Source organism: Salmo salar, chromosome 25 (assembly GCF_965601325.2).
Source record: "Salmo salar chromosome 25, fSalSal1, whole genome shotgun sequence".
NCBI lineage: Eukaryota > Metazoa > Chordata > Actinopteri > Salmoniformes > Salmonidae > Salmo > Salmo salar.
In genome coordinates, this window is record NC_138315.1 from 3,469,601 (window position 1) to 3,482,018 (window position 12,418).

The window sequence follows — 12,418 nt, forward strand, 5'->3', positions numbered from 1 at the left end:
TATGAATATTCCTATTAACAGAACATGCAACTTGGATGCAACTATGTGCATCATTCCTACCGAAATCCGATGAGCAATTTGAAGATGTCAGAATACATAGGCAGAGTGTCCATAAGGCTAGTGGAAGTTAAGCTTTCCCTAAAGTAATTAGCCAAAATTATATAGCCTATTTAGCGCAGCAAATAGTTTGGAAAACAAATGGCTATTGCTGTAAAGAGAAGGCAATCAAAATAATCCAATCTGTGTTTTAGTCATCAGAATTCTTAATTTAATTGAATGAAAAGTAGCCTTCTTATTGGCACCAGTGGAGAACATCAGCCATATCCCCGGTAAGTGTGCATTTTCACTGTCTTGTGTCAATGCCACTTTTGTTGGTTTTTGGACAATAATTTCCTCTTCCAGGTTAGATGGACATCATATTATATTTGTGTGTCCCCTTTTCGTAGGCCTAATATATGGATCAGACAACGTTTTTATTGATATGTTTGTCAGTGTCAGCAGAGCAGGCTACCCTGTAATTTTTGTCGAATAAAAAAATATTCAGCAAATGTCTTCAGACATAAAGTGTAGTAGAATTGCATGAAACGTGTTAAAACCTATTGGGGCTAGGGGGCAGTATTTGCACGGCCGGATAAAAAAACGTACCCGATTTATACTGGTTACTACTCTTGCCCAGAAACGAGAATATGCATATAATTAGTAGATTTGGATAGAAAACACTGAAGTTTCTAAAACTTTTTGAATGGTGTCTGAGTTTAACAGAACTCATATGGCAGGCCAAAACCTGAGAAGATTCCATACAGGAAGTGCCCTGTCTGACAATTTGTTGTCCTCCTGTTGCATCTCTATCGAAAATACAGCATCTCTGCTGTAACGTGACATTTTCTAAGGCTTCCATTGGCTCTCAGAAGGCTCCAGAAAGTGGAATGACGTCTCTCCTGTCTGGACAAAAAACAGCAGGAGATTTTGTGAGTGGTCAGGCTAGGAACAGTGACACTGGAGATGCGCGTTCATGTGAATTCTCAATTTTTTTCTTTCAGCCTTTGAATGAATACAACGTCGCCCGGTTGGAATATTATCGCTATTTTACGAGAAAAATTGCATAAAAATTGATTTTAAACAGCGTTTGACATGCTTCGAAGTACGGTAATGGAATATTTTGAATTTCTTTGTCACGAAATGCGCTCACGTGTCACCCTTCGGATACTGACCTGAACGCACGAACAAAACGGAGGTATTTGAATATAACTATGGATTATTTGGAACCAAAACAACATTTGTTGTTGAAGTAGAAGTCCTGGGAGTGCATTCTGATGAAGAACAGCAAAGGTAATCCAATTTTTCTAATAGTAATTCTGAGTTTGGTGAGGGCCAAACTTGGTGGGTGTCAAATTAGCTAGCCGTGATGGCCGGGCTATGTACTCAGAATGCAGGCTTTCGCCGAAAAGCTATTTTAAAATCTGACACCGCGATTGCATAAAGGAGTTCTGTATCTATAATTCTTAAAATAATTGTTATGTATTTTGTGAACGTTAATCGTGAGTAATTTAGTAAATTCACCGGAAGTTTGCGGTGGGTATGCTAGTTCTGAACATCACATGCTAATGTAAAAAGCTGGTTTTTGATATAAATATGAACTTGATTGAACAAAATATGCATGTATTGTATAACATGTCCTAGGAGTGTCATCTGATGAAGATCATCAAAGGTTAGTGCTGCATTTAGCTGTGGTTTTGGTTTTTGTGACATATATGCTTGCTTTGAAAATGGCTGTGTGATTATTTTTGGCAGGGTACTCTCCTGACAATCTGTTTCGCTTTCGCTGTAAAGCCTTTTTGAAATCGAACAATGTGGTTAGATTAACGAAAGTCTTGTCTTTAAAATGGTGAAAATAGTCATACGTTTGAGAAATTGAAGTTATAGCATTTTTGAGGTATTTGTATTTCGCGCCACGCGATTCCACTGGCTGTTGACTAGGTGGGACACAAACGTCCCACCTTGCCCAGGAAAGTTAATAAAATGGCATTTTTTTGGTGCAAAGGAGAAGAAATGTAGGCTGATATAGCATAGCCCTACTCTAACGTGCTGACTAGACAGGGCGCGCGTGTCCGTTGATGTTGATTTTGCCCACCCACCCCAGATGCGGTCAGGACACAGGTTGAAATATCAAAAAGAACTCAACCAACTACAATAATTTGGGGACAGGTCGAAAAGCATTAAACATTTATGGCAATTTAGCTAACTAGCTTGCTGTTGCTAGCTAATTTGTCCTGAGATATAAACATCGGGTTGTTATTTTACCTGAAATGCACAAGGTCCTCTACTCAATTAATCCACAGACAAAAGGGTATACCAAGTTCGTTTCTAGTCATCTCACCTCCTTCAGGCTTCTTCTTCGGACTTTATATGGCGGTTGGCAACCAACTTTGTGGTTTCATTATCACCACCAACTGGACTGGAGGGTGGAACTCAATCACCCATGTGGGTATATGCTCCTAAAAACCAATGAGGAGATGGGAGAGGCGGGACTTGCAGCGCATTAAACTTCACAAATATTTTAGCGCCTGGCTACGCAGACACTCGTTGAAGCGCACGAGCAGTGTGGATTCAATGATTGAATAACGTGTACATTTATTTTGCACAGCTCGCGCACGTAACGCAAGCGGTGTAGTCAGCATGTAAGTCATTACGCGCTGCATTGAACAGTCTTTTTTGCGAACAGTGATTGCGTTATATTATAATCCTAAATTATGACTATCCAATATAATCATCACATTAGGAATAGTAGGCTATCTTATATTAGTCTGCACATGTGAGAATGCATGGAATGTTTTATTAAAGGGGAATTTATGGTGAAAATTTGCTTCCCCAAACTTCAAACCCATGTGCCACCTATGTTAGAATAACTGCCCACATTTACTTTCCTCAGCCAACAAGACGAGTAACGAACAGCAAAATCACTAGCCTATGTCGATCTACTATCCCCCACAGTAGAAAAGTTTACCTATTCTATTGGTCAGCTTGTTGTTCCGTGCAAGAAAAAAATTGCCTATACCAAACAGACTCTGGGACAGTGGTGGGACGATAGATCCCAAACTCATACAACCAGTAGGCCTAGGATACATTCCAAAAATGTAAAAAGCATGCAAAAGATCAGATTATGCAACAGATCAGATCGTTTAGCATAAAATGTTGATAGGCCTAAACTATTATTTCTTCATAATATAAGCGCAGTAAGGTGCACAAGGAGGTAGGCTTCGCACAAATATCTGTCCCATAACGCAAATTAGCGGGAAACACACCATTGGGAGCGGTGTCATGTGACACTGAGCTGTAGTCAATGAATAGCATTCTCAAGTAAGGTGTTCCTTTTGTCCAGGTAGGAAAGGGTAGTGTGGGATGCAATAGATTGCATCATCTGTGGATCTGTTGGGGCGGTATGCAAATTGGAGTGGGTCTTGGGGTTATGGGATAATGGTGTTGATCGGCGTTGTCTTTACGCAAGGTGAATCTTTGTCCCAGTCTGAGCTCCTGAGCACTCTGGCGCAGGTTTTCATCAAGGATCTCTCTGTACTGTACTCCACTCATCTTTCCCTCAATCCTGATTGGTCTCCCAGTCCCTGCCGCTGAAGAACATTTCCACAGCATGATGCTGCCACCACCATGCTTCACCGTAGGGATGGTGCCAGGTTTTCTCCAGACGTGACGATTGGCATTCAGGCCAGAGTTCAATCTTAGTTTCATCAGACCAGAGAATCTTGTTTCTCATGGTCGGAGTCCTTTAGATGCCTTTTGGCAAACTCCAAGCAGGCTGTCATGTACCTTTTACTGAGGAGTAGATTCTGTCTGGCCACTCTAGCATAAAGGCCTGATTGGTGGAGGGCTGCAGAGATAATTGTCCTTCTGGAAGGTTCTACCATCTCCACAAAGAAACTACGGAGCTCTTTCAGAGTGACCATCGGGTTCTTGGTCACCTCCCTGACCAAGGCGCTTCTCACCCGATTGCTCAGTTTGGCCTGGAGGCCAGCTCTAGGAAGAGTCTTGGTGGTTCCAATCTTCTTCCATTTAAGTATGATGGAGGCCACTGTGTTCATGGGGACCTTCAATGCTGCAAATATTGTTTGATACCCTTCCCCAAATCTGTGCCTGGACACAATCCTGTCTCAGAGCTCTACGGAGAATTACTTTGACCTCAAGGCTTGGTTTTTGCTCTGAAATGCACTGTCAACTGTGGGACCTGATATAGACAGGTGTATGTCTTTCCAAATCATGTCCAATCAATTGAATTTTACACAGGTGGACTCCAAGTTGTAGAAACATCAAGAATGATCAATGGAAACAGGATGCACCTGAGCTCAATTGCAAGTTTCATAGCAAATGGTCTGAATACTTACGTAAATAAGGTCTTTCAGGTTTTTATATTTATTAATTTTTTATTCTAAAAACATGTTGTTTCCACTTCATCATCACGGGGTATTGTGTGTAGTTTGATGAGGATTTTAATCAATTTTAGAATAAGGCTAATGTAACAAAATGTGGAAAAAGTGAAGGGGTCTGAATACATGCACTGTAAATAGTGTCATAACGTGTTAGGACGCAGGGTGTAAAGTGTTACCAAATAAAGATATACAAAAACTTGCAGAGAGCATATCCAACTAACAAGCTCTTAGAAAGAAATAAAAACGATTAGAACCAAGACTTAACAATAACTGATGTTGGAACAAGATGGAGGGAATGTTAGAGCATAACTAAAGAAAGTACAATTAACAAAAATGTACGCTTAACCCAGTATAAACTAATGTACAGAATGTATTATACAGGAGACAAAATTCCCAAATTCTACAGAAGAACAGCAAGAGTCATGCCATAAGTGTAAAACAAACATTAACTCAATAATCCATGCATTCTGGAAATGCTATAAAATCCCCAAGTTATGGGCGGAGCTAGAAAACTGGCTGTTTCAATGTATTACAATGTTAACGTACTTTTAACCCGTCAGTCTGCATATTTCAAAACATGGCATATGGCAGTGTAGTGAAATACCCAATGGGCTGGATAATTGTCTTCTCACTCATCTTGAAAACAAGTGTACTTAACTTGAAAATCAATCAATCCGCCATCATTAACAATTGGAAAATCAAATGATTTATTATTGAAATAGCATGGGCAAACGAGAAAAAACTAATTCGTACAATTTAAAGCCATGTGGCAAACAACAATGCAGGCACTAGGGATGGCGGTGTGAGCATGCGGGTCTACCACAACAAATATTTCCAATCTGGGAGGTAAACTTGATAAAGTATTCCTAAGGTAAATATGTCTAACCATGGGAGGCAAGCCCCCACGGGTTGCTACTTTATGTACTTGTGGAAAACACTGACAACCTACCCTTCTATCTATCCTACACTGTTAAAACCTATTCATTGTCTGAACAGAACATCTAGAACTATGTTTTTTTGTGTCCAAATGTTTACCATTTTTGCATGTCAGTGGTTACCTTGAGTTGACGTCTCCGTGTCCAAGCTGGCCATGCTGACCATAGCCAAACGTATAGACATCCCCATTCTCCATCAGCACCACTACAAGACAGAACCAGAGACAAATACGTTCCATAACATTCCACCACATTACTTATCTGAATATGTTGTGCACGTTTCATATGTTCATATGTGTTATTTTCCAATATACAGTCATGTTACATACAGAGAGTATTGCCGTCTTACATTATCCACAGAATTTCAATTGTACATGTGTATTTGTCATTGAACTGTTAAGCGCTTACTTGCTAAAAACAACAAATAGGGTCATAAAGAATGACCTATTAACACATTTCCATACAGGTCAGGTCCCAGCAGATTGAAATCTTATAACATCCTCTACATTATATTGAATTCTTAAATGTCCAAGCCGTGGGGGCGGGGGGGGGGTTAAATTGACATATGTAATTGTTTTAGGACTGTCATACAATGGATAATTCCCTTAATTATATATTTTAGGAGCACTTTAGGTATCCCCAAAAAGTACTACAAAAATTATAGGACAAATTATTGATTTTGGCCTTTACTAATATAGCCCAGAGAAACACATTGAAAACCATTTATGAATGGCCCAAAAAAATTACAAAATATAATCAAAAGAAACAACGTTTTGAAGTGTTTGTCCTATATCTAGGATACATAAGAAAGCTCCGGAAATATATATACAGTACCAGTCAAAAGATTGGACACACCTACTCATTCAAGGGTTTTTCTTTATTTTTACTATGTTCTACATTGTAGAATATCAAAACTATGAAACACATATGGAATCATGTAGTAACCAAAAAAGTGTTCAATCAAAATATATTTGATATATTTGAGATTCTTCAAAGTAGACACCCTTTGCCTTGATAACAGCTTTGCACACTCTTGGAATTCTCTCAACCAGCTTCATGAGGTAGTCACTTGGAATGACTTTTAATTAACAGGTGTGCCTTGTTAAAAGTTCATTTGTGGAATTTCTTCTTAATGTGTTTTGGCCAATCTCTTGTGTTGTGACAAGGTAGGTTTGGGATACCAAAGATAGCCCTATTTGGTAGACCAAGTCCATATTATGGTTAGAACAGCTCAAATTAGCAAAGAGAAACCATAGTCCATCATTACTTTAAGACATGAAGGTCAGTCAATCCGGAATATTTCAAGAACTTTGAAAGTTTCTTCAAGTGCAGTCGCAAAAAAACATTAAGCATTGTGATGAAACTGGCTCTCATGAGGACCGCCACAGATAGACCCATAGTTAACTCTGCTGCAGAGGATAAGTTAATTTCAGTTAACTGCACCTCAGATTGCAGCCCAAATAAATGCATCACAGAGTTCAAGTCACAGACACATCTCAACATCAACTGTTCAGAGGAGACTGCATGAGTCAGGCCTTCATGGTCGAATTGATGCAAAGAAACCACTACTAAAGGACACCAATAAGAAGAAGAGACTTGCTTGGGCCAAGAAACATGAGCAATGGACATTAGACTGGTGTAAATCTGTGTTTTGGTCTGATGAGATTTTTGGTTCCAACCATTGTGCCTTTGTGAGATGCAGAGTAGGTTAACAGATCTCTGCATATGTGGTTCCCACCGTGAAGCATGGAGGAGGTTTGATGGTGCTTAGCTGGTGACACTGGCTGTGATTTATTTAGAACCCAATTGAGATGGTTTGGGATGAGTTCGACTGCATAGTGACGGAAAAGCAGCCAACAAGTGCTCAGCATATGTGGGAACTCCTTCAAGACTGTTGGAAAAGCATTCCAGGTGAAGCTGGATGAGAGAATGCCAAGTGTGCAAAGCTGTCGTTAACCTGTTATGGATAGGGGGCAGTATTTTCACGGCCGGATAAAAAACGTACCCGATTTAATCTGTTTATTACTCCTGCTCAGAAACTAGAATATGCATATAATTGATTTGGATAGAAAACACCCTAAACTTTCTAAAACTGTTTGAATGGTGTCTGTGAGTATAACAGAACTCATATGGCAGGCCAAAACCTGAGAAGATTCCTAACAGGAAGTGCCCTCTCTGACCATTTCTTGGCATTCTTTAGCCTCTTTATTGAAAACAGAGGATCTCTGCTGTAACGTGACACTTTCTAAGGCTCCCATAGGCTCTCAGAAGGCGCCAGAACGTTGAATGATGACTCTGCAGTCCATGGCTGAAAAACAGTAGCGCATTTGGATAGTGGTCGATCTGAGAACAATGAGACGGGGGTGCGCGTGCACATGAAGAGTCCATTTTACATTTTCAGTCTTTGAACGAAAACAACGACTCCCGGTCGGAATATTATCGCTATTTTACGAGAAAAATCGTATAAAAATTGATTTTAAACAGCGTTTGACATGCTTCGAAGTACGGTAATGGAATATTTTGAAATCTTTTGTCACGATACGCGCCAGCGCGTCACCCTTCGTTACTCTTCGGATAGTGTCTTGAACGCACGAACAAAACGCCACTATTTGGATATAACTATGGATTATTTGGAACCAAACCAACATTTGTTGTTGAAGTAGAAGTCCTGGGACTGCATTCTGACGAAGAACAGCAAAGGTAATCCAATTTTTCTAATAGTAATTCTGAGTTTGGTGAGGGCCAAACTTGGTGGGTGTCAAATTAGCTAGCCGTGATGGCCGGGCTATGTACTCAGAATATTGCAAAATGTCCTTTCACCGAAAAGCTATTTTAAAATCTGACACCGCGATTGCATAAAGGAGTTCTGTATCTATAATTCTTTAAATATTTATGTTTTTTGTGAACGTTTATCGTGAGTAATTTAGTAAATTCACCGGAAGTGTTCGGTGGGAATGCTAGTTCTGAACGTCACATGCTAATGTAAAAAGCTGGTTTTTGATATAAATATGCATGTATGGTATAACATAATGTCCTAGGAGTGTCATCTGATGAAGATCATCAAAGGTTAGTGCTGCATTTAGCTGTGGTTTTGGTTTTTGTGACATTATATGCTAGCTTGAAAAATGGGTGTCTGATTATTTCTGGCTGGGTACTCTCCTGACATAATCTAATGTTTTGCTTTCGTTGTAAAGCCTTTTTGAAATCGGACAGTGTGGTTAGATAAAGGAGAGTAGTTTGTATTTCGCGCCACGCCCTATCATTGGATATCTAGATGTAAGAAATTAAGGCAAAGGGCGGTTACTTTGAAGAATCTCAAATATATTTTGATTTGTCTAACACTTTTTTGGTTACTACATGATTCCATATGTGGTATTTGTTAGTTTTGATGTCTTCACTATTATTCTACAACGTAGAAAATAGTGAAAAAAAAAAAAAAACTTAAATGAGAAGGTGTGTCCAAACATTTGACTGGTACTCTTCTGAGGAACATAACATTTTAACGACATATTTTTTTCCATCTTCATAACATTGCAAAAATCTGAAAATGTTTGTAAAAAATTATGCAGAAAAGCCAATCCATGCTTTTGTCACTTCTAGAATAGACTATTGAAATGCTCTACTTTCCGGGCTACCCAGATAAAGCACTAAATAAACTTCAGTTAGTGCTAAACACTGCTGCTAAAATCTTGACTAGAACCCCCCCAAAAAAATCATATTACTCCAGTGCTAGCCTCTACATGGGTTTCCTGTTAAGGCTAGGGCTGCTTTCAAGGTTTTACTGCTAACCTACAAAGCATTACATGGGCTTGCTCCTACAATGGTCTGCCTATCCATGTGAAAGACGCAGACTCGGTCTTGACCTTTAAGTCTTCATTGAAGACTCATGTGACTCACCACCTGGATTCGGTCTTACATAGCAAAACTTTTTTACATTGGATAAAAGTAGAGACTCAGAGCTACAAAATGGTATATCATACACTGCATTTGAGGAACAATGTTAAAGTAATTCTGCTTTGAAAGTTGTTGAACTTGTAATCTCACTTTTGAGAAAAACGCATTTGAATGTTTTGGTATCTAGTGAAGAGCTCTTTTGTCAACACCCATTCAGCATTGTTCACACCCTCTTAAGCCTTAGCCCCACCCATCTCGTTTTGCTCTCGGAGCGCACACTTGAGGCTCTGGCCCACGATTTAGTTACCTCTGGATAACATGAAAACAGCCTAACCAGCTCTGCTGGCAACAATTTCATTATGCTTTTTGCACACATGTATTATTACACTGGGCATATTCAAAGGGTGTTGTGCACACGTCACGTAACGTTAGCTTACGAGCCAGCCAGCTAACATTAGCAAGTTTAACAACAAATGAACAGTGCCAACAATGCCACAGTGCTGGGAGCTAACCAACCAGGTTCAATGTTAACTAGATAACGTTTGGCTCTAACAAAGCAACCGGCTCTTGGAAACAAATAATGTCAGCTAGGGAGCCAGCCAGCTAATGTTAACTAGCTAGCTAACAGTACACTTTAGCTAAAGACGTATAGCTAGCTAGGGAAACAATGAACCTAGCTAGGTAAACAACGTTTAAGATCACACATGTTGCGTAACGTTAGCTAATGAGCCAGCCAGCAAACGTTAGCTAGTTAAATAACAATGAACAAAGTGCCAACAATGCCAAAATGCTGGAAGCTAACCAACCAGGTTCAACGTTAGCTAGCTTACATTAGGCTCTAACTAGAAAAGGAAACCGCTCTGGGAAATGAATAATGTCAGCTTGGGAGCCAGCCAGCTGTTAGCTAGCGAACAGTACAATTTAGCTTGAAATGAAACCACTATGTGTCAAAATTAGAAATGTGTAATATCTGAAAATGTCTTACTAGTGCTCTTCCATGCTATCCCTAGGTGGGGTGCATTACTTGAGTGGGTTGAGTCACTGACGTGATCTTCCTGCCCGGGTTGGCGCCCCCATCGGGTTAGCTCCGTGGGGGAGACCTTCAAGGGTTACACTCAGCCTTGTCTCAGGGTAGTAAGTTGGTAGTTTGCAGATATCCCTCTAATTGTGTGAGGGCTGTGCTTTTGCAAAGTGGGTGGGGCTATATCCTGCCTGGTGTCTCCCGACCCCTCCGGTCTCAGCCTCCAGTATCTATGCTGCAATAGTTTATATGTCCGGGGGCTAGGGTCAGCCTGTTATATCTGGAGTATTTGTCCTGTCTTATCTGGTGTCCTGTGTGAATTTAAGTAAGCTCCCTCTAATTCACTATTCTCTCCTGGAGGACCTGAGCTCTGGGACCATGCCTATGGACTACTTAGCCTGATGACTCCTTGCTGTCCCCAGTCCACCTGGTCGTAGTGCTGCTCCAGTTTCAACTGTTCTGCCTGCAGCAATGGAACTACGACCTGTTCACCGGACGTGCTACCTTGTCCCAGACCTGCTGTTTTCGACTCTCTGCTGTTTCGAACGCTGAATGCTCAGCTATGAAAAGCCAACTGCAACCACTGATTATTATTATTTGACCCTGCTGGTCATCTATGAACGTTTGAACATCTTGGCCACGTACTGTTACAATCTCCACCCGTCACAGTCAGAAGAGGACTGGCCACCCCTCAGAGCCTGGTTCCTCTCTAGGTTCCCTGCCTTTCTAGGTAGTTTTTCCTAGCCACCGTGCTTCTACATCTGCATTGCTTTCTGTTTGGGGATTTAGGATGGGTTTCTGTATAGCACTTTGACATTGGCTGATGTAAAAATAGCATTTATAAATACAATTGATTGATTGATACTGTTGATTTTTATTAACACACATTTAACCCCTTTTTCACAGGCACAAAACTACCTTCATACTTCCATTAATTGTTTTAAACCGGTATCGGTTACCTTCAGACGAGTCCTGTGACACAGAGAACACTATCATGTTCATGAGTCTCCCCTTTTCATAGAGTGATCATAATACTTTGTAGGTCAAACCGCTCAGACGCTATAGACGTTTGCGAAGACCGGTTTTCGGGATGTTTTATGGTCTAACAAACACCACTCTAGCACCTTTCACTGCAGATGCAGTCGATTGAAATACATCCAAAGCAAAAAAAAAAAAAAAAAGATCTCAGGCTTAAACTGATTTTGATGGGCATTTTTTAAATTATGTTACTTAGATTGATACACCTGTACATCCATCGACTCGAATGGGTTAAAGGGATATTTCAATGTGGAAAACGTTAATATAGGGGATATTGGCTTGGATTGGTTTTGGGCCCCAAATGCTAAAAGGTTAGTTATGAAGACAGTGGCCAGGTAAACAAAACCAAAGCATGGATTGCTATCTTACCCTGTCTATAGACTGCTTATAGGGGAAGGAAAGCCAAGCCCCGCCCCAGAATCTTGGGCAACCAAGATAGTGAGGATGGTAGCTGACTACAGCCACTCCTATCTGTCATATATTTAATCTGAGCCTTGAGGAAAGTCTTAATCCTCAGGCCTGGTGGGAAGCCAAAGTTATTCCGCTAACCAAGAGTGGTAAAGCGGCCTTTAATGGTTCTAACAGCAGACATATCAGCTTGCTGCCAGCTCTTAGCAAACTGTTGGAAAAAATGGTGTTTGACCAAATACAATGCTATTTCTCTGTAAACAAATTAACAAGACTTTCAGCATGCTTATAGAGAAGGGAACTCAACATGTACTGCACTGACAAAAATGACTGATGATTGGTTGAAAGAAATTGATAATAATAAGATTGTGGGAGCTTTATTGCTCGATTTCAGTGCAACCATTGATATTATTGACCATAACATGTTTTCTTTAATGAAAGCTTCTTTAATGTCAAACATGTAAAGCGTGGTGTACCAGAGGCCAAATATCTAGGCCCTCTACCCTTTTCTATTTTTACCAATAACCTGCCACTGGCATTAATCGAAGCATGTGTGTCCATGTATACTGATGATTCAACCATATAGGCATCAGCAACCACAGATAATTTAGTCACTGAAACCCTTAAAGAGTTGCAATCTGTTTTGGAATGGGTGGCCAAAATGAACTGGTCCTGAACATCTC

The 12,418-nt window shown here is 40.3% G+C and overlaps 1 protein-coding gene across 21 annotated transcripts in view; it reads right to left on the reverse strand.

The window, feature by feature from the left end:
* The window catches only part of LOC100380858 (E3 ubiquitin-protein ligase MYCBP2), a 354,690-nt gene that overhangs the window by 184,868 nt on the left and 157,404 nt on the right, over positions 1–12,418 (reverse strand). For all 21 annotated transcript variants that reach the window (XM_082968826.1, XM_082968836.1, XM_082968833.1 and 18 more), the window contains one exon: positions 5,498–5,579. In XM_082968826.1, the coding sequence (XP_082824952.1) occupies positions 5,498–5,579 (82 nt within the window). The remainder of the gene's footprint in view (positions 1–5,497; positions 5,580–12,418) is intronic.